This window comes from Molothrus ater, chromosome 11 (genome assembly GCF_012460135.2).
Source record: "Molothrus ater isolate BHLD 08-10-18 breed brown headed cowbird chromosome 11, BPBGC_Mater_1.1, whole genome shotgun sequence".
Taxonomy (NCBI): Eukaryota; Metazoa; Chordata; class Aves; order Passeriformes; family Icteridae; genus Molothrus; species Molothrus ater.
This window is the reverse complement of record NC_050488.2, coordinates 21,254,561-21,277,694: the sequence shown is the minus strand read 5'-3', so window position 1 is coordinate 21,277,694 and position 23,134 is coordinate 21,254,561. Positions and strand designations below refer to the sequence as shown.

Genomic DNA, 23,134 nt, shown 5'->3' with positions numbered 1-23,134 from the left:
AAGGCACACAACTAGAAGTACAAGGCACAATACAACATCACCACAGAGTCTATGTCTATCTGTAATTCCAGGAGATGAACTAAGCAGGGTTTGTACTGCTTTCTGAATGTCTATAATCCGTTAGAGGCCCTGAGATGCTAAGAGTTATAAATCACTGTTGCTATTAACAGCTGGTGAATTCCATGGGGAGGTGTTCCTGCTGCATAGACATCATGATAAAATTATGGAAGCTGCAGTTCACTGCTAAAACGGCCACAGCAGTATTTCTGACACCCACTTTTGCTGTACTGTCTGGGTAGAGCTTTGCTTTTATTCCTTAATTGTAGGATTGTGAAGGATCTTAGAAAGAAGAATAGTGATAGTTTTAAGACCAATGAAGAAAGCTATATAAACTCAGAATTTTGGGGAACTGACAGGAAACTATGCCCCCCCTCAGCTGTCCACATTCCCAGATAAACCACTATCCTTCACATGTGATGCGTGTTTGACTTCCTTCAGGAAATGAGTTCAATACTTCTCTGTCCGTTTCCTGGTGAACATGTGTCCATATTGCAAACATCAGCATTTCAAGAGGCTCCTCTGCCAGCAGTCCTGAGAAAAGCTGGGCTGCTGCTACTTCTCTGGTAGAAACCCAGATGAGTAGAACTAGCACTGGCACGAGTGTGCTCACAGGAGAACACTGCTTTTTCTGCAGATGAAAAACAGGTTTTCATTGTGGAAGCTGTCAATTGGACAGGTATTGCCAGGCTAAAATACCCTTCAGTGACAGGAAAGTCCTTTGCAAATACCTTTTGCAAAAGTTAGCAGTCCCCATGATCCCTGATATTTCTTGTGCTATTGCTTTATATGTTGATTCTATTTTATTTGCCTATAGTATTTTAGAAGTGACCTGAAAAAATCCATTTGTTACTTCCTGCATTGCAAAAGAGATACCTGACATCTCAAATTCTTGAAAATGTGTCAACTGTCAATTATGTTGCATGGGCACAGTGAGGCCCTGTGCTGGTCAGGCCTTGTAGGCTTGTAGGTATTTCCATGTATTTGACATCCAGTTACTGATTAAGAACTAAGTATCGTGCTAAACAAGTGCAATATTTCGCTAGGGCAGTAAGATAGGGAGATTTCAGGCTTATTCAAAAAGCAAGCCTAGATAGGTATGTTAATTGTGTTAGCTGAAATCCAGGGTAAATTAGCCTTGACATATCATCATGTTAACTTGGATATGCTCCTTCTGGTAGCTGTGATAACTTTCTCAGTTAGCTGATCCTGTAGACATGACTGATTTGTATCAGGCAGATACAGTGTATGATCTAATCAAGTCTCACTAATCCCAGGGGTATATTAATGCCAGTCAATGGAGCAAAGGAAAACATTGCCTGTTGAAGCAGAAAACTGTTCTAAAAGGCTGTCAGGTCACAAAGCCTTATCAAGTATGGTCCTTAGTCTGTAGTTTATCTGGGTGTATAACTGAAGATAGAGGATACAATGGCTGTAGAGTCTAGGAGACAGATAGGAGACTCCTAATTTTTAGGCATATTCCAGTGAGGACTCACTTCTCCTGGTTAGCTTATTCTACTGTTCTGATCAGATAAAAGCTACAGCTGAATCCTATGCACAAGCCTCTATTTTAACAGCCTCATCTGCTAAATGGAAGGAGATTTGAAAAGACTAGCAATATTGCAAAGGTACAGACATCCCTTCTTCCTTCTTACATTCATCTGATTTTCTTTATGGGAGCACAGACTTATCTAGGTTAATCTTATTTACCATCTTCATAGATAAGTTCATGCCTGGTGCCAGTGCCCACTGACTGACTGTGCCTTAAGGCTAGGTAAATAGTTAATAGTATCAGAGTTGAATCATAAACTTCCTGGTTTTTGCAGAGCATCCAAACAGAAATGCAGCTTCATTGCCTGCTTACTAGTGTACCCTCTACATCCCCTATTGCAAAGGCATTAATCTGTTATCATAGAATGTAAGTCTTCAGATAAACCTAGCAACAGTGTGAAAGTATCAAAGCATGCTTTGGATTATTGGTGTCATGGCTCTTACGCACAGGCCTTTGGAGCGGATACTGTACTTTGTCCCTATTTTATTAGTTCACAGAGCCAGAAAGTCAGCAAAGAAGCCAATGTATAAATACCATATGAAGTTAGCAGTTCCTCTGGAAGGTACACTGGGGAATCACAGGTAACAGCAGATGTGAATGCAGGTGATGAGATTCTGTAAAATCCATAAGGCAGGAAGAAGACTTTCTGGGTGTAAATCTTTGGTCTCAGCTCTCTGTGAAATCTAATTCTGTAATACCAGTTCTAAAGAAATAAAATGGTGAGGAGGGGTGAGGGGAAATTTGCCTGCTTGTATAAAAACAGTCTCCATGCAGCCTTCTAAATGCTGTTTTTCTCTCCCAGGAAAACTTGCAGAAGCTAGTACACATTGAGCACAGTGTGAGAGGGCAGAGCGGCCTCCTCCAGCCAGGAAGGGTGAGTGCTGCTGGCAAACCTATGCTGGTAAGGGTATTCTTTCTGGCCAGCAATATCTCTGTGTGGATGGCCATGTTTGAGATGCCTACAGATGTTGTTTACTGAGCTATTGTGATACAAGTTGGAGCACTGGTTTGTGTAAAAAACATCACTCTGGCAGCACACAAAAAGAGGGTCATGCTGTGAAAGATATGTATTGTCTCTGCTTTTACACAGAGCAGCCTTTTGGCTTTTCACTTCAGCAGTCCTCAGACATCCTCAGACACAAGTGTAGTGTATTTTGATGGAGCTACTGCTTTCCTCCTTATATACTCCTGTCAAAAGGCTGCAGCTCTAGCAGGAATTGCTTTCAGCCTGAAAAGCCTCTTTATATAGCTGGCTAAGAACCTTAAATTAGGGCAATTAATTTGTTTTCAATTTTATATTTTCACCATTCCCTCATGGTGCTTTTAATATAAGATGCTGTTTTTAAGCAACACATCAACAGAAACATGAGAGACTGTACAGCTGTCTTGCTATCCACATCAAATGCAAATTTCTTCTGACTTTCAAACCTGTCCAGTTCCCTCAGCTCCAACCTGCTTCTATGCTTCAAAAGATTTCTTTCCTGAGTTCTGCAACTCTGAATTTCCCTTCAGTCCACCAATATCTTTAAAAAAATTCATGAAGCAATTTTCAAAGCATGCATACTCATAGCACAAGAATACTCGTCAGCCAAATTTTGCAAATATTTTTCTCTCTAACATCCGTATTCTCATTTACCCTTACCAGGTAATGCTTTAACAAATTCTGCAAAGCCCAGCATGCAGATTTTTCAGGATTTGTCTCTTTGATTATAAACTATTCTAGAGTGGAGAAGTACGCTATATTCTGTTCTCCATCTGAAAAGGGCAGATGACTGTTAATCCACTGATGTAGTTCAGTTAGTTATGGCAGACTTTTTCAAACATTGCTGCAATGAAGTTCTAGTGTGCTGGTTTAGCTGCTTTTACATACACAGTCCTACCTACATACTAAGTAATGAGATGGACTGAAAAAGTATTGTGCTTGCAAATTTATACGAATTTTATATGGAGGTATAGTTAAGATGGTGTAGCATACTAAAACCTAAGGTTTCAGGTTTTCTAATTGGTCTGCCTATTTCAGAGGACTTTTAAAGACAAGAATTCTTTTCTAAAGCTCATTACATGTTAATTTTCAACCTGTGACAATCACCTCTGAGCACAGTCCACAGTGCAGAAAGAGTGGGCTGAGGACAAGTGGGATTCCAACCCATTTTGTACTGACACAAATGCAAGCCATGAAGGGTAGCAGAGCTAACCCAGGCAAAGACTAAGCCAGATCATAGAGAGTAAGGCTAGAAACAAGGGTTGAGGCTCTCTATCTCTTCTTGTGCTGATGAATGGCATTGGAGTAGCTCCTTCCCAAGGATAAATACTCTTTTTTTTTCTCAGAAAGATTCAGAATGAAATCTCAGGATTACAATCTGCTGTTTTCTCTTCAGATCTTTGTTAAAGAGGGAACGCTGATGAAAGTCTCTGGCAAAAACAGGCATCCTCGACATTTGTTCTTGGTAAGATTTTTAAAAATTTTTACTGTTTCTCTCATATCTTTCAACGCATTTATGCAACCCTGAAGCCTGGGAGATTTTAGGCTGCAAGTCATTTAACTATCAACAGTGATGTAGTGAGTTAGTTCCTGTTGCTAACAGGGCTGTAGTCCTTTCACACGTCCCATTGGCCCCACATACAGAAATACGTGCTGTGCAACCCTCCGGTTGTGCAACAGTTACATACAGCCTTCACCAGGATGTAATTCTACAAAGAAGTGCGAATTTTCAAGGGGATGAGGAAGATGAGAACTCCTGAAAACCTTCAGGAATTAAGCTGCACACTTGAAAGTCCTAAGACCTTTGAAGACTTTATCAGGAGCAAGAGAGAATACCCTACTGCTGAAGTAGCTGAAAATTTCCTTTGGTCACACTTGGGAGGGATCTTTGAAACTGAAGAACTTGCTTTTAGCTCCTGCTGTCCTGATAATTGTGTGCATTGCCTCAGTGTAGTTCCTCTAAACGCACACCTCCAATTTAGTGTGGATTGGAACAACAGTTTTCAGCGACACTTTGCAACATTCTTCTAGGATAATTAGGAAAAATGAACCTTTCATCACTTGGCTGGAATACTCTTTACAAGGATCCACAACCCTCCTGCAAGTACTTGTAACTCCTATTTGTGCATGAGTGTATGCACAAGCTTCTTTCCCTCCTCAATCACATATTGCCATCATAATCAAATCAAATTAAAAACAGATGAAATCCCACTGTTTTGGAGATATGCTATGATCACTTATGCTTTCTATTTTGCATCACACACTCCATTGAGCAGTTAGAGAATATCTGAGACTCCAGGCTCCTGAGCTCTACTTTTCAGGTAGCATATTTTGTAACCACACATATTTCTATGCACTTTTCAATATTAAGGGGATTATGATACTTGCCTGTGTCTTAGGACTTTGTTAGCTGCTTACCTGTTAATGTTTGAAAAATTCTTCAGAGCTCCCTCCCAGAAAAAAGCCACAAAGAAGTGAGAGTTACTGCTGCTATTAACATTACAATATTGCTTGCAGAATTGATTTTAAAATAAATTAATTATTTGCCTGGCATACGTATTTGCTGTCGCCTTTAAATGCTGACAGCTTTTCACCATGGGATCACTGTAAGGCAGAGAGATGGCTTATTACAGAAGCCATATATTTTGCATTAATCCTTTATATTTCTCCTTCTTACTTGTAACTCCTATTTGTGCATGAGTGTATGCACAGGCTTCTTTCCCACCTCAATCACATATTGCCATCATAATCAAAGATCAGATGGGATGGGATGAAGTGCCGGTGCTGCGCTTTTTTGATAGTTTCAGTGGTTTCTGTGAAAATTCAGACTTTCATTTACTGAAAATGATGGATTTCACGCAAATCTTCAAATGTGAGATAGCTGCAGTTCTGTTTTACAGAGTCAGCATCAATGGACTGTAACAAGTGCAATAAATATCAAATATATACTTCCCAATACTCAAACTTTCACACCCTATACTAAACTCTTCGCGATCCGGCCTAGCCACAAACCTGGCCCTCCTCCTAGCCTTCATAGTCAAAGCCCAGCCTACACCTATGGTTACCTAAAGCCCACGTAGAATCATGACTTCGTTGCAGTCACAGGAAAAAGGCTATGCTAGAAACTCCAGGAGCTGGCGTTAAGAAACAATGTTCTCAGCAGCAGTAACTCTGAAGTCTACTGATAACCACTTAATAAGAGATGATAATTACATTCTTACTGATCTCTCTTATGAAGCACTTGCCTTTGCTAGTCTTCAAAATTACTTTGGAATTGTGGCTAAAGCTGGGACAAAATTCCAAGACGTCACTACCCTTTAGTCTTCCAATGTGTTTGTTGCTGTCATCATAACCCATTACTATAGCAAAAACGGAAGTGCTACAAACTTAGCTGTTGTAACCGTTACAGAGAATTTTAAAGGAAGATCAAAAATCAAGTTGATAATAAGCACTAAGAGGAAAGTAATTTAAACATGGGATAAACTTATAAAAATTTCAAGTTATCCAAAATGGTTGTATCAGCTTGAAGGTCATAAGAGGCCAAAATTACTGGAACAGAACAAGCACAGAAATTACTTTCTGGCACTCTCTAGTTTAGGAACTATTTCCTGGGGAAAGTTCAGATGTTAACTGCAGAGAGAGAAGTGTCTCTTGACATCTGGAGACATTACAGTAGCCAATGTCTTGTTAATAGATGCTCTCACTGTCCAGAAACAGTGGGTTTTTTTCTTCCTTTCAGTCAGCAAGGCAAATTGTGACCAAATGTGCTGTCATGCAAAGAATGGGGTGGAGCTAGTCATAATGGTCACTTTCAAGAACCAAGAGACATAAACCTGGCTTATTTCCTGATCTAACACACTGAAGTTGCAATTACTTCAGGCTTCCTGTGTTGTATCTCCAGTAGGGGCAGGGAGAGGGTGACTGGATCATTGAAACTACTTGAAACTTATTGGCAAATATCTACCTTCAGGTTCAGTGATTTCTGTGGAAGAAAAACCCATGACAAAACCCCAAGATTAGAATCATTTCCTAAACATTTTCTCCTAAAACTGACATTTATTTAAGGCCTTTATCTTCTAAGGACTATATTGTAATCCTTTGAAGCCACTTGCAAAACTCAGGTTTGTCTGTTAACAAAAATACCTTTCAGAACTTCTTTTTAATGCTTCACATGTCAGCAGTGACTCAAAAAGATCACCAGAAGATAACATGTAATAGATGTAGCTTGGCTTTGATGGAATAAGTGTATTTACCTTCACTATCCCAAGGAGATTGTTACATGAATAGCATATCTGAAGTTCTTAGTAGCGAAGTTGCTCTGACTAAAGCTAAATCAAGACCAGGAACTGGAGAGAATTTCAGAGCAAGAGTACACACCGAAGGATAACCCTGAGAACTTAATCCCTACACATCCCAGGAGATGAGCCCATCAAACTGAAGTTGTAGCTAGAATAGGCTGTAAAACTTGGGTGTGTGCTAGGATTCTACTTGGCCTGTGCTTCAAAGTGTGCTTTAGTGGTGTGCTCTGAATATTTACCTACCCCTGAGGAGCACTGTATGTCTCTGCACAGCACATATATGCATGACAGTGTAAAGACAAATTTCAAATGTTTCTGCAGGTGTATGTTGTGTGTATCAAAATGTTACTTGAGCTGGCTGTTTTGTGCAGGCTGATGGTATTGTTGAATCTGGTGTTTCCTGGCAGGATGTTTTGTGAGTTTTGCTGTGTGTCTGTTTCCTGAGTCCAGTCTCTGTTTACAAGGATGTTGTGGCCTCTGTGCAGCACAGTATGGGCTGCTGAAACTGGCAGGTCCCCTAACTGCCCCTCACCACAAGACTTTGCAACTCAGAGCCTGTCTCTTATCTCACCCTTCTAAGAATTTCTCTACAAAGACCACTTGTTTTGAAAATGGATTGCAGGAAGCTGCTATCAAATGGGAGACTGTTTGATGCTGTATCTGGCAGGGTTGAAGTATAGGAGATTTTTGGAGTCACAGCTTGAAAAGCACAGCTCCAGCACACATTCAGACTGGTCCACTGACACTCAGGGCATGTTTAACTCAGACTTGAATAGAAGAAGGCAGGGTTCATAATTAGCTAGCCTTTAAAACATTCAGAAAAACCAAACACACAGTAGAAGATTTTAGAAAGAGAGTATATTACATATGGATGCCAGCAGTTTAGCAGGGCTTAAATTTGTTTGGATCAATCAACTTGAACACTGTAGGTTAGAAAACTTGCATTGACTCTCATGTTACTAGGTACTGTCACAACAGAGAGAATTATAAAAAGAAGGTGGGGGGAAAGGAAAGCAGCGACTGGAAAAAAGGGAACAAAGGATGAGACATATCCTTCTTTCTCTGTGCAGAAAAAGGGTATGTGGTCCAATATCAAACTCCAAGCAGTCTGGGAATCCCAATTATTAAAAGTATTCTGGCAAACAAGAATTGTGTCTGAAGCCCAAGGACTTGTGGAAACTTCCCACAGGGTTCTAGCAGTCCATCTCCTCTAGCACAGATTTCGGAGAGGCTGCAAGATCAACTTTTATCATCAGCTAGTCCTCACTGCTTGAGGGAACAGTGAACAGTTGAAGCAGGAAGATGCATGAAACCACTGGTATTAATACTAATTCTGTCCATACCATTCAAATGGCCATCACTAATGTCTTTGCAAAGGAAACAGCAGTGAGTGCAAACCCTTTCTTTCTTCATGAATATGTGTGCCTTTGCTTCACAAGCTTTGAAATATTTGTCATGATTTCACTGTGTCAAATTGTAGCTAGTGAGACCTCCAAATCACAGCTTACTGCTAAATAGGGAAGAAAAAAAGGAGGGGGAAAATGGGCAATTAAAAGCAAAGTAACGTTTAGTAAAATCTTGGGATATTAATCAAGGTAGTCATGCTAATGATGTGCACCATAGTGTCATCCTTTATCAAGAGTAATAAAAAAATAAGCAGGTTTTTAAAGAGATATATAACTTTTTAAATCCATTTAAAAAATTGAGTTTGCTATTTAAGAAGCCTCATAGCAGACTATGTCAGGATCCTGAAAATCTCTCTCAGGAGTTCACTTCCTTGGGTTTAGTGCCCAGGTACTGCAGGGCCCATTTTAGAGCCAGCGCTCTTTAATATCTTCATGAACAACAGGGATGCAGGACTCTAAGGGATAAGAAGTAAGTTTGCCGATCATGCTAAACTGGGAGGAGCTGTCAACTTCCTCGGGGGCAGAGAGGCCTTGCAGAGAAACCTTGACGAATTAGGAAGATGAGCAATCACCAATCATATGAAGTTTAAAAAGGATTAGTGTTGGGGAGGGGAAAACCTTTAGTGTAGACTAGTCAATGAGGTGCTGGAGAGCAGCACTGTGAAGAGGGACCTGTGGGTCCGGGTCAGCAAAAACTGAATATGAGTCAGCAGTGCCCTGGCAGCCAAGAGGGCCAGCCATGTCCAGGGGCGCATCAGGGTAAGCATCACCAGCTGGGCAAGGGAGGGGATTGTCCTGCTCTGCTCTGCACTGGGGCAGCCTCACCTGGAGCACTGTGAGCAGTTTTGGGCATCACAGCATAAGGAGCTAAAACTGTTAGAGAGCATCCAAAGGAGAAACACAGAGATGGGTAAGGATCTGAAGGAGAAGCCATACAAGGAGTGGCTGAGGCCACTTGAATTGTTCAGCTCGGAGGAGACTGAGGTCAGACATGATCGTGGTCTGCAGCTCCCTCAGGAGGGGCAGTAGAGGAGCAGCACCAGTCTCTGCTCTCTGTGACAGGGTCCAAGGCAACAGCATGAAGCTGTCAGGAGAGGGCTAGGCTGGATATTAGGAAAGGCTTAGGGTCAGGTAACAGTTCCAGCAGTTCATCAAGTTACAGCTTGTTCCAGGTATACCCCCCAGGAGAATGGGCAAGCAGGCAAGCCTGCAAGCCATATTGCAAATTATTGATTTTGTCTTTCTTTTCATATAGATGAATGATGTTCTGCTGTACACATATCCCCAGAAGGATGGCAAATACCGACTGAAAAACACTTGGGCTGTGTCAGGCATGAAGGTAATGCTTCATCTCTATTAAAAGCTTGAATTAAAGTTTTATAGGGAACTGCTGGTGCTTTGCTGGTTTATGTTTCATATTGAGCAAGGGGAAAGAGGGGACAGACCTGTTATCAGGGCATTCCCTTGTCTCTTACAGGAGACAGAAGGAAAAACAGTAGAAAACAAAAATAAAAATATTATCTCTAAGTCTGTGACTTAATATGACAGCCTTATTCAGACTGCATAAATAATACAAGCCAAAATCAGTTACCCTCCAAACATGAAGCAGGAAACAGAAAAGACTTATTATCTCATTTTGTCTCCAGCCAATGCATTTTTGTTCTTTTCAATATATTCACTAGAGCTTAGTCTGCCTGGTTTTAAACTCTTGCTACTCAAAATTGACACATGGCTGGTTTTCATGTGCCTTTTAACTGTTTTCATCAAAAGCATTAATGGTTCAAAAAGCAATTAGCCAATTTTATGGGGAAAAGGTGTATTTGGAACAATTTCATGTAGTGATACGAAACCAGCTTTTTCTTCAATAAATTTATAAATTGCAAACACAATTAAGCTGTCCTCACACTCTTTTCCTAAGTATTCATTGGCACCAGAATTTATGCAACAGGAAATATCGGGCCAAAGAGGTCTATTGGACCTTCATAACTGTTCTATAACTAATATTCCAAGTTGTATTTATGTGAAAGAGGATTTGAAGTGACAAGTCAAAAGTCTGATGATCTAGAAAACACACAAGATGAGAATCACTAATCATTAATTTCAGTGGAATGACATAGGAAGTTTAAGGTGTTGTGAAAACGTGGCAGGGGTTGATCACCCCAGGGACCTGAGAGTTTAAAACTAACTTAAGGATCCCAGAAATTCCTAGGAATTGCCAAAATATTCTACTGTTTAGTGAAAAGGAGTTGTGGAGCAAGTTCTTACTGAGGTACATTTGAAATACTGAGTGACTAGCATAATGGTGCTTGTTAATAAAAATGTATGAAACTATGAACCTATGTTTCTCCTCACTGGCTGTTGCTATTAGCAGGTCACTAATATACTCCATGGTAGGGAAAAAATTTTAGCTGAGCTGTAGCTTTTAAGTTGGTTTTTTTTTTTTTTGGTTGGGTTGGTTTTTTTTGTGTGGTTTTTTTTTGTTTTTTTTTTTTTTGCTGTTACAGAGCCTTGCTGCAGGCAGGCATTCGCTGAAGTGCTTCACTGTATAATTATATAATGCCCACACATCAGAAAAAAAGTGATTTCTATTCATTAAAGCATAGACCAAAATGCTCTGACACTTGGCAGACTAAAAATTTCCTATGTTTGTCATATTAAAACTGAGCCCTCATAGATACTTCATCCTTATAGGCTGGAATATGTTTGTTTTTTTTTCCTTCAGCACACCATCATGTTGAAATAGAGATCATACCTCATTACAACAGCAATAGAAAAAACCCTAATGCCCATCTTTTTGCATTGAAATATGAAACAGATGGTAGGGATATAAGAGGTCATATGCATTGAGACTTGTGTGGTGTATGGATTATAGACAGTTTAACTCATGTCCACATTCACGTTCATGGCGTTTGCTTCTAGGTCAGTCGCCCAGTGATAGAGAAAGCCCAAAACATCCTGAAGATTGAATATGATGAGCATTGCCTGACCCTGTCAGCAAGGTACTGTTCCCAAATGTCCATGGCAGAGGGTATTAAAATTAATTCTTCCAAATAACAAGGCCTTCAGTGCTTTTAAGTACTGACTTTCCCACCATCAGTCTGCAACTACAGCGTGCAACAGAATGCCTAGAAACACAGCCAACTTCCTAATTTACACAGTGCCAGAAAAAGACAGGGATGACACTTTCTTACTCAGAATCAGCATTTGGAGCTCTCTTCCTTCCCAGAGCACTTACCATCTGTGGGGAGTGCTCAGCTACCAGTTAAAGCCTTTTGGTCCATTTCCTTTTATAACCATATCTGAGATTTCCATAGACCTCCACACTCTTCACAGTCCTCAGAATATACTAATGAATTACCTGCCAATTATAAAAGCAAGATGTGTACAGTCCTTCTGTATTGTAGAGGGGAAATTCTGTTGCATGTCCCCTTTCCCCAGACCAACTGAAGTTGTCATCCCTAGTGAGCAGCTTGGGATACACTGCTTGCATTATTAGGATGCTTCTTTGCCTTTTGTACTCATATCAAGTCCATGCTTAATTAGGATAAATAAAGTATGTGAGGCAACTGTGAGCTGTGTTTGTTTGTAGATAGAACCAGCACCTGAGACTAAGGTTATCCTTCTGATAACAGACAGATAGAGGCTGGGATAGAGCCCCTTCTGTCTCCTTGTGCTGCTCATTCTGTGACCAGTCTGCCATAAGTCACCCCAGAACAGTTATTCCTCCTCCTTTTTGTACTGGCTGGCAGAGCTAATGAGATACCAGTGAGCCAGTAGCCAGCACGCTCTCCTAACTCCATTGCACAACATCCTTGGCCTGTTACACTAACCAAAAGAAGCACCAAAGACGTGAAGAAAAGTACAGAAGGCTTGAGTATCTCTATATTTTACTGCTCACACTGAGGGGCTACAAGCTGCACTATAGGCCAGTGGTTAACAACCAAAGTGAAAACCTCAGAGCCTTTATATTGGTATGAGACAAGGTGAGTGAACTGAGTAAATACAACATGAATCCCAAGGACTAAAGGCTGTAGACCAAGGATGACCAAAACTCAGAAGTCAGCGTGGCTGTATGAGCAGATAGTACTGTAAAGTCTTAGCATTTCCTGCTGAAAATGGCTCATTCACCTGAAGAGCCATGTTATTGGTTTAGCAGGGAGCTACTAACAGATTTGAGCACAACATATTTATGGAGAAGGCTCATATGCTCTTATATCTTTATTTACATTTCAAAAATATTAATCTTGGACACAGGTATGATTCTGTGGGGCTTATATAAAATACCAGAGAAAATATTAGGATAACACAGTCAATATTACCTCCTGCAAGGCTAATTTAAAGTGATAGTGGTAGCGCTTTGACAAAATCCCATCCTGGTCCAATTTCTTTGTTCTGTGGATGTCCCCTGCTGTCTAGTGAAATGCAGTGGCAACTTGACCCCCTCTTTCTGTTTGTTTAATGATGAATATATGAGCTGACATGGATAACTCATAGCTCAGCACAGAAGATGCATCCCAAAAATCCTACAAGGACCAAATGTGGCAGTGGTGGATTAAGGGCTGAGCTTCTGAGTGTCAGAGGTTCAGCAAAAACTCTGCTGAGCATTCATGCAACCAGTCAAATATCTAATTAAGAACAAGCCTATGCAAATTGACATAATCGATTTTACTTATCAGCATATGGGTGTTATTCCCACATTTAGTCACTAAAAACCTGTAATTACTTCCTAGATATTTTTAATTGAGTGGAAAAGAGGCTTAAGGGGCCAATTAGATATCAGACTTTTGCTAGTATGTTGTCCTTCTTACCTGTCTTTCCTAAAGTGGCTTTAATTTCCAACACTATATGGGCCATGATTTCCTTTGTGTTTCTTTTGGGTTTTTTAATCATATCTTAATTCTCAAGTGAAGAGAATTTCCATTAAAGAATTAGCAAGACAAATGTTTAAATCAGGAAAATCAGGACTTCTTTTAGTGTTTTCTAGGCAGTGAACATGATTTGTCTGGAAGATACAGACATCTTCAGATTTCTTAGAAAGTGTAATTTGACAGGTGGTAACTTTGGTAGTAATAAGGAGTGACTAGGCTAAATAGAGCTCTGAGCAACCTGGTCTAGGGAAAGGTGTCCCTGCCCATGGCATGAGATGATCTTTAAGGTCTCTTCCAACCCAAACCATTCTGGAATTCTATGATTAGTAGTGTGACTCTTGACAGAGGTGATCTCCTGTAACTTAGCTCCTTGGCTTCCAGAGGAAGCTACCCCATTTGTAGTACACACACTAGCTCAGAGTTTCTGCTCCAGGCTTGTTGAATTTTGCACAGGCTGATGTTCGTCAGACAAGGGCTTATGCTTATAGTGCAGAGGGATGCCAAATCAAAGATCGTCAAGAAAATCTGGCATTTCCTCTCTTTTTGTGCTCCTTTTTTTTTTTTTTAAGACCACAAAACACAAATTGTTCTCAGATGTCTTGTTTGGTGGTCTTCATGAGGACAGTGTGAGGAAATCACAGCTGAACAGCAGCTGGCAATGATGCCACTGCTAGTTTTTACAACAAAGTCTAGTGGGTAGCTTTAATGTGAGTGGCTGGTATGATCTGGAAAGGGGAGACCACACTGAGTTGCATTCTCTCCAGTGACAGGCTAGAAACCGCTAGAGCTTCAGAGTTTCAGATGAACAGGAAGTGCACAGTTTGAAATCACAGCAGAAAAAACCAGCTGAAACAGGCAGGATGCCTCACAGCTGTAACACAGCAAATGCATCTGTGAAATAACAGGAACTCACCCTGCTGGTTTTTGGGGATAGCTGGACTAGCAGGCAAATGCGAAGTGCTCGCTGGTTTGCCTTGTCCACAGGGGGCATCTAGGGGCCAGTCTGGAGAATTACTGGCCTCCACGGGTAACTGCAGCCCCAGGGAACACCCAGGTTCCTTCAATAATTGCTATCCTGGCTTCTTCTGTTCCAGGAGACTGGAGGCTGTCTGTGAAGAAGCTAAAGGAAAATGAATCATTCACACCTCTACCGTGGGCAGTACACTTCTGCATTTCCCAATATGCAATTCACCTAAGCAGCCCACTGTAGAGATGAGCATAAACACGCTTGTTTTGAGCAACCCCTATATGCCAACACTCTATGCACTAGAGTGCCTAAAAGATAGGGCAGACAAGGACAAAAAGACAGGACAAAAAGAGCCCCTTCATATTGTCCTGTGTGATCCAGGATTGAGCAGCTTATAGCAAAGCCAGAGACTACTTTGAAAAAATTTCTGGGTATTTGGTTCCTTCTCAGTCACAGTCCTAAGCATGGAGCTACACTAATCATCACTCTGAATATGTCCAACAGTCAATTTTGTTCCTGGTCAGAAAATTACAAGTTCAGTGCAGTAGTGGGGAAAAGCAAACATTCATGAAGTGAAACTTTTCTCCTCTGATCAGTTTGTTTCAGTCCCTGCTGTACATGGCATTGACTGCTCTGCTGTATTTCATTCCCCAGCTCTTGCTCAGAAAGGGATGACTGGTACAGCTGCATCACCAAACACATCCCAGATGACTGCAAAGCTCACAAGACTTCGACTTTCCACAGTAGCGTGGAGGTAAAAGGAGGCCAAATCTTTCAATGCTTGAAAAGGGAAGGGAGAGAAAGACAGAGACACGAAAGGAGGAGGGTTGTGCAATATGGAGTTCCTAGTAGCCATACATTCTATTTTCATTTAAATAAGCATTCCGAGCTTGAACAGTGAAACTCATCACAGCTCATGGACCACCTCTGAAATATTAATCACACTCCATACTCTGTGGCCTTTGCTTAATTCTTCTGGAGGAAGATTATCTTGTCCTAAACAACAAACAAGTAGTTATTTTGGATTTATTAAAAATAGCTACAAACTTCATAGATTAAAAAAAAAACAAAACCATTAATTACACTAATATCATATACACAATAAAGTCACTATCAGTGCAAACCCCACCAGCAATATTGAAATTATACCAGTGCAATTATGCATATTATCTCATTATTTTCAGTTATTCTACTCCCAGTTAAGGAGGCAAAACCTGCATCTGATAAAAATTTAAAAAGCTATTTTAGATTACATAGAGCCCCATAAATACAAAAGAGTGCTGGTGAGGCCACATCTGGAGTGCTGTGTCCAATGCTGGGCTCCTCAGTATGACACATGGAAACCTTGGGAAGAGTCAAGAAAGGGCAGCAAAGCTGATAAGGGACTGGAGACCTCAGATAGGAGAAAAGGCTGAGAAAGCTGGGACTGTTCAGCCACGAGAAGAGAAGGCTCAGGGATCATCTACTGTATGAATACCTGGAGGGCACAAAGAATAAGAAACTGGGTTCTTCTCAGTGGTGTCCAGTGACAGGACTAGAGGCAGTGGCCACAAACTGAAACACAGGAAACTTCTTCAAACAGCAGCAAACACTTTTTCACCCTCAGGGTGACTGAGCATTGGCACCCAGGGTTGCCTGAGGAGGTTGTGGAGTCTCCATCCTTGGAGATGTTCAGGAGACACCCATACACAGTTCTTGCCAACTGCCACTATGTGGCTTTGCCTGAGCAGAGTGGTTGAACCAAGTGACCTTCAGAGTTCCTTTCCAAATTCAACCATTCTGTAAATTAATTTTTAAGACCTCAGTAAGTAAAAAATTAATTCAAAAACAAATCGGACTTTTTTTTCTGGCCTGTATTTGAATCTACTTTCAAATATTTAACAGAAAAAGCATTTGAAATTAGTCAGTTTAATCTAAACCAAATCCTTTTTCAACAAATGAAACAATAATTTGTTTTGCATCTCTGCCTCTGGTATAAGCTTGAATGTGTGCATGGAGAAACTTGGAGGAATTTGATTTGGAGGAATTTGATTTGTCTGTGTTTAGGTCCTGTGTGTTGGCAGAAGTCTAATTTCCATATCGGAAACAATCCTTCAAAAGCACAGAATTTGTCCTACATGTGCCAAATGCTGAGCAGTTGTGAAATCACAATGGGGCACTCATAATACTTTGGTGCTGAACCTGAAGTAGCACACCTTGTTATCTTGCCTTCAGTTCCACACTGATCGTGGCTCCCTGGGCTTGGAGCAAAGGCACCTGAACATCACTGCCATGTGATGAATTTCAAGAACTAGGAACAGCAAATACATTTTCTAAAACTGCTTACACATATTGAGATCAACCAGAAAGCATGTATCAGATTTGGAGTGGGGTAAATTCATCTTTGGGTCTACTGTTTTCTTTATCCTCCCTTCCCTTATCACACAGCTGTCCCAAGGTGTAATGACAAAGAGCTCAGGGGCTTTTTCGATTTAAGGTTGTAGAGCTTTTTTTGGATATCATTTCAAAAGCTGCTAACAAAAAGATGCTTTTAAGTCGTGTTCCTACCTGCAATTTTCATATGCAATTAGTCAGATAATTTTCTGATGTGGAAGAGTGTCAGGGCCTGACCAAAAATAGATTTATGTGGATTTTTACTTTTTGTGACTCTGGCTTTAACAGCAGTGTGTGCTAATCTTTCAATGCTGAAGCAGCTGTATGTCACTTATAGAAGTGCATTAAGAATGAGAAAATTTGGGGATCTTAGTAGATGAAGGTAGACTGAGAGAATTGTATGTAATGCAACAGGGCTAAGCGGACTTAGGAAGTGTGGATGCTTCTTCATTTATTCTTCTTTGATTTTAAGCTAAGGGAAAGGCTTGGAATACCCTTGGGTGAGAGGCCTCCTACACTGGTGCCCGTGTCCCATGTCATGATGTGCATGAACTGTGGCTGTGACTTTACCCTCACTTTGAGGCGACATCATTGCCATGCCTGCGGGAAGGTAAGAGCTGGGCGAGCTTCTCAAAGGGGTTTTATTCACACCTCTAGGACACTGGCGGCTGCTGCTTTAATCTGAATATTTGTAGCAACATCAAGATGACAATTCGACTTCTAACAGAATCAGTGAGCGCTTTGCTAAATTAGCTAGTTAGGTTTCTACTGTTACTAGAAGGAATAACAGTAACTTTTCCTTGAGGTCAAATTACCTCCTAAAGGCTAGTTGTTAAAGACTGACAGGATAATTGTTGTTGAGTGCAGCCCTTTTATCTAACACACAGCTAGCTCTAGAGACAGTGAAGAAATAGACTAAAAATACAGGCTCTGTTCTGGACCAGAGCAGTAGCACAGCTACTCCATGTCCTGTCCCTAATAACAGCTGGCAAAATGATCTTCCAAGGAAAGTGAAGAAACTCAGCAGCAGAGCATGGTTTGATCAGTGACTAAAGGGAATGTTTCCTCTGTGCTCCAAAGAGCTGTTGCCTTTTGCCCTAAAGCTCAGGGGACCTATAAGCTTTCCTGGTTTGATCCCTTGACCTCTGACTAAAGAGATTTGCCTGTATACATAAAACTGCAGTCCTGTTTTAAACCACTGCTGTCTTTTAACCTGATTTTAAAATTTATTTTAATAAAACCAACAGCAATTTTTGATAGGATAAAAAAGCATTTAACTTAATCTTTTTTCCTAATTCCACTGAGAAAATCAATCTGTACATACACAGGGTTTGGAGGAGCAGACAAACTTGTTTAAGAAAACAATGTTAGTTACAAAGCTACGAAAACAGAAGTCATATTAAAGTGGTCTTTCTGTGATTCAGTGGTGGGAAGGTGTAAATTCCTGGAGAGAAGGACACAGCAATGGTGTGCAACCAAATACACTGACCAATTCTGCTTGGCTTACAGCAGTGTAAAGCTACAGCAATCACATTTCAATCAGCAGGCGTTTCCTGACTGCCACAGATTCAGGAGAGAGTCATGTCTGGTCCACTATCCAACTTCCTCTCGCAGCCAGCTCAGGGGATTTGTTTTCTATGTGCATATCTATAAACTTATATTGTATTTATGTGCCTCTCCTCTTGCTGAAACAGATTGTATGTCGAAATTGTTCAAGAAACAAGTACCCTATGAAGTACCTCAAAGATCAAGCAGCAAAAGTCTGTGATAGCTGCTATGTGGAACTTAAGAAAAGAGGTAAGATTCCTTCCTTCTTACAAAACTGACAAATCTATTTCCTGCTTGTATAATGGGGATGATTTAGGACTTGCCTTCTATATTGTGTTTTGTTAAATAGTACTCCTCATTTCAAGTTTGAGGCACGTGTACTGAGGTTCTGGGAGACCAGGCTCTATAGCAGCTAAAACTGCTTAGTGAGCCATAAAATCAAGTTTAGCAAACTGTTTTTTCAGACTGGAACAGAGGAAACTTAGGTTAGCTCTACAGAAGAAATTCTTGCTCAGAGGGTGATGAGGCACTGGCACAGGTTTTCTGGAGAAGCTGCAGCTGCCCTGTCCCTTGGAAGTGTTCCAGGCCTGGTTGACCGACCTTGGAGCCACCTGGTCTAGTGAAAGGCATCCCTGTGCATGGCAGGGGATGGAACAAGATGAAGTTTAAGGTCTCTTCCAACTCAAAACATTCCGGGGTTCTATGATTATAAGCCAGTTCTCTGAGACCTCCCCTAGCCTTTGGATAAACCAGAATAATGATAAAAACAATGTCCTACGAGGAGCAGCTGAGGACTGAGTTTGCCTCCTTTGAAGATAAGGAGTCTGGAAGGTGCTCTCGGAAGCTTCCTGAGGAGGAGACAGGAAACAGTGGTGCTGATCTCTTCTCCCTCTGCTCCAGTGACAAGACACAGGAGAAAGGTTCAGCACTTCAGCAGGGAAGGCTGTGACTTGATATGAGGAAACCTTTAGTTTACCAGAGGGTGGCCAAACATTGGAACAGGCTTTCTAGAGAGGTGGTCTATACCCCCTGCCTGTCAGTGTTTAAGAGACATTTAAACAATGCCCTTAATAACATGTTCTAATGTTTGGGCAACCCTTAATTGGTCAAGCAATTGGACTAGATTGTTGTAATTGATGTAATTATAGGTGATAACTATTCCCTGTCATTTCTAATTAATTATCCACTAAAATAAAACATGTCTTTGTGGTCCTTCACTGTCCTCATCCATGTTGTTGCTTTTACAAAAAGAAATACTAAGGCTAAGTGCAGAGTTACTAAGAGCTGCTCTACAAGGCAAGTTTATCTAGTTACAGATGAAAGTGTGAATTCAAAGCAGAAGAGCTACTGCCTATCTAGAACTTTGTATTATTATCCTACTATATAAGTCTCTTCTGACTTAAGTACACATCCAAATAAAAGACAAAAGGGGGAGAGGGGTTACAGATATATGAACAGAGAGTGAACAGGAAATAATTTTCTTGCACAACTACTCATGTAGACAGTCTCTAAAAGTAAGCTTACTACATTGCCAGGAAAAAAAGGCATGGACAGATGAAGCTTCGTTTTTCCCTTCTGATTAAAGAAATTCATGCTAGCCAAGAAAACACATAAACAGATGCTGTCACAACAGCCAAAAAAAGCATCCCCAAGCCAATGTGTATCTGTCCGGTTGGCTGTCTGTCTCTGCCAGACACGCATAGGATGGTTCTGGGGCAGCCCGCGTTTCAAAGGACGAGTCTGGACTCTTCAGTTTTTCGGTCTTCAGATTGTTTATTATTTCTTATCTACAGAATTTTCTTTCTGCCCAGCAGAGGTCTGACCTGCAAGGCAGCCAAGGGCACTCTGACCATCCACGGGGTGGTCGTGTCTTTTTATACTAAAAACTACGTATATCATATTTACCTTTATTTCCCAATACCTTTCACCCATATTAGCAAGTACAACTTCACCATGAACCAATCCCCAAGTGCCAACATTACCACAGAAAATGGATGACAAGAAGAAAGAAGGACAAGACACGCCCTGATCCCTCCATCTTGTCTCCATAACCCCCCTGTACCAAACGCCTAAAATCTATATTTCACCCTGTAAATACATCATTCCTGCACCATTCACTCCCAAGTGACTCTCATGTCCTCAAACAGGTGGCACATCCCTAGAGGGATCGAAGTCAAGCCACCAGATGCTCCTGGCAACATTCCAGGATTTCTGAGCCCCCCAAGGGTTCTCTCGGTAACTCTGGACATCTGGAGTGATGTGCTGAGTTCCCACATGTGTCCAGAAACAGTAACTCTGATTTGTGCTAAACTAATGCTATGCTTTACTAAGAGCATTCAAATAATGTGTTGCCAGAAGTGAAATCATGAAGATATGAACTCGGACACATGGGCCTAATGGAAATTTTCAGATACAGAATAACTGCCTCCTATGTACAATTCAAAGAGAATGAATGGTTCATACAGAAAGAATGTTGCATTAGTGAATCTATCCTGGAAAGGTGTTACACAACATAAAGGAGAAAGATGTCAAAACCATTTGCTTAATGCTTATTTTAAACAAGAAGAAAACAAGCTGTGTTTTGAGCTTTGTCAGCTTTCTTGCAGGCCTTTTCAAGAAACTTTAGGTTAGTACCATTAACTGAGGGTGCCATGGAACCCACTCATCAGACTTAAAAAGGTGATTTGAAAGAAAGGCTAAAATAAAAACTGTGTATAAAGGATGCATTGCATGTTCCGTAGTTATTTATATTAGTGTAACATGTCTCTACCCTAGCCTGATATATACCAACTTATCCATTTCCCCCTTCCCTTTCTGAATTTTCTTAATCTTGCAGAGCGGCCACTAAGTGTGAGCTTCCCTCCAGCTTCATCTAGGTGTTCAAGCAGTGCTTTCTCCTCTGTTTTCCACAATATTCATTATTCATCTTTTAAGAAACAGAAGAAAATCCCTTCAGCTCTCATGGAGGTAGGAACCAAGCTGCCTGAGAAAGGCAAGGAACTATAGAAAACTGTGTGCTCATATTTCAGGAGCTGTTTTTGAATTATACTGTGTGCAGTGGGCTCAGCACATGCCTTGGTTTACTTTCATCATGCAATTTCTTTTGTTTTGCTTTTCACAGTAGTGTTCACAAAAATACTCTTAGCTCTGGAGATACCACAGAAGTGTCTTGAGCCCACTGAGAGAGTGGGAGAGTATGGTACTTTAATTTGTTCATCAGCCTATGAAGTCTTGAAAATACTAAAATGCTTTCAAGGTACTAGACAGAACAAGAGGGCAGATCAACAGAGCATGATATACTGTTCATCAGTTACCTTTCTTAAGAAGGCCCTTACTTCTGAAATCTTACTTTGATTTCAAGAGCAATAAAATAACACTTACTTAGGAAATAGGCTTAGTGAATAGTCCTTGGCAGTCAATTCAAGAGCATACATGTTTCACCAGGCACTTCCCCTCCAGCTCAAACAAAACTATTTCAAATCAAATGGGTAAAATCTTGACTTCACCAATGTAAACAAAATTCCCACCAATTTCAATGGGGACATGATTTCCCCAATTGTGTTAGTATTCTTTCCAGGAACAAGGTGCCAATCATGTTGATGATTGATTCTAGGTAGCTAAACTGCCGACTGAACTTGAGTACAGTAAGGTACTCCCATTTCTGCAGGCATTTATCATTGTATTAAAGAGACTAGGGTGCAAACATTTTGCTGAACTCATTGTGCAGTCGAGACACTGGAATTTCTTGAGGTTTGTTCATGAAACTGTGCCAAAGATACAAGCATGTAATACAAACACACAAATTGAATACTAAAAGAAGTAGCTGGCAGAATGTCAACCCCATGAGGAAAAAAGCATCACCTTTCTATCCACAGGGAAGCAGCACATCTTTATTAACATGAACTATCTCACAATAGCATTACTCCATGTCCTGGAACATTTCTATTCTGCTGCAAAACACTGCTATTTTAATTCTCAGTCATCTCTTGTATCAGTGTTACAAAAGCTGCTTTTGAATCTATGCCCTTTGTTTCCAAATCCAATATTACTATAGTTTACTGCTGTAACTAATGATGTACACTGCATTCTATGTGTGCATGTGTATAGTTCCATGTACTCAAAACCTGGATTTTTAAGAACATTAAGCCCTTAGACCTCAAAATATTTCTATAAGAGGAGCAAGTCTTCTCAGAAATATTATTTCAAAAATGAAACCAAGTCATTACCAAAGTGATTAACATAAATTAATATAAAAACATAGCAAGGCCCTATATATACCTACGTCTTAAAAGTGTTCAGCTACAAGACTCTAATTCACTTCTGGAAGCATGTACTTTTAAAATATGAAAAGCACCCAAAAACCACCACATGTGGGAAAAGGGACAAGTTTGGCTTTTCAGAAAACAACTGTAATCTTACTGACCTCAATAATAACTGCATATTTTCCATTAGAGTAACTGAGAATTAAGTTTACCTATAAATATTGAAACAGTTAAAAAGAACCATAATAGCATGCTTATATTTTTTCTGTATCAATACTTTTAAGGTTTCACTTAGTGGTTTGTGTGATGCAAACATGCATAATCAAGAGGGGAAAAAACTTTACTGTTACTAATCCTGATTTCTCCTACCGTGCTCCAGGTGGCAGCCTCAGGAGAGGGAGCTACCATCAGTGGTTACCTCAGCAGATGTAAGGGAGGCAAAAGACACTGGAAGAAACGCTGGTTTGTTATCAAAGGCAAAGTCCTCTACACCTACCTAGCAAATGAGGTACTGTGCAATCTGTCTTGAAATAGTTTTCTATCTGAGACTCCTTCTTTGCTTCCTACAGGCAGGAGACCAGTAAATGGGAAAGGTATAAATGGTAGTTCTTCCACCTACCTGCTTCTGAGACCTTGTCCTAACAGACTGACTTGGCCACAGTCCTAGCTGGACCTGTCACATGCTGCCCTTCATTATTTGATTTCTTATTATTCATACTATTATAAATTGTCAACCACTGGGAACCTTAACAAACATATTTACACCTAAAGACCTAAAGACTTCAAGATCCTTCGGTGTTCTCTGGTGCATTTAGTAACTG

General features: G+C 40.6%; 1 protein-coding gene across 1 annotated transcript in view; it reads left to right on the top strand.

The window, feature by feature from the left end:
- The window catches only part of FGD5 (FYVE, RhoGEF and PH domain containing 5), a 76,612-nt gene that overhangs the window by 50,370 nt on the left and 3,108 nt on the right, over nucleotides 1-23,134 (top strand). Inside the window, exons 11-19 of the mRNA XM_036391199.1 lie at nucleotides 2,412-2,483; nucleotides 3,988-4,056; nucleotides 9,551-9,634; nucleotides 11,215-11,294; nucleotides 14,785-14,884; nucleotides 16,976-17,113; nucleotides 18,198-18,300; nucleotides 20,888-21,018; nucleotides 22,693-22,821. Of these exons, the coding sequence (XP_036247092.1) occupies nucleotides 2,412-2,483; nucleotides 3,988-4,056; nucleotides 9,551-9,634; nucleotides 11,215-11,294; nucleotides 14,785-14,884; nucleotides 16,976-17,113; nucleotides 18,198-18,300; nucleotides 20,888-21,018; nucleotides 22,693-22,821 (906 nt within the window). The remainder of the gene's footprint in view (nucleotides 1-2,411; nucleotides 2,484-3,987; nucleotides 4,057-9,550; nucleotides 9,635-11,214; nucleotides 11,295-14,784; nucleotides 14,885-16,975; nucleotides 17,114-18,197; nucleotides 18,301-20,887; nucleotides 21,019-22,692; nucleotides 22,822-23,134) is intronic.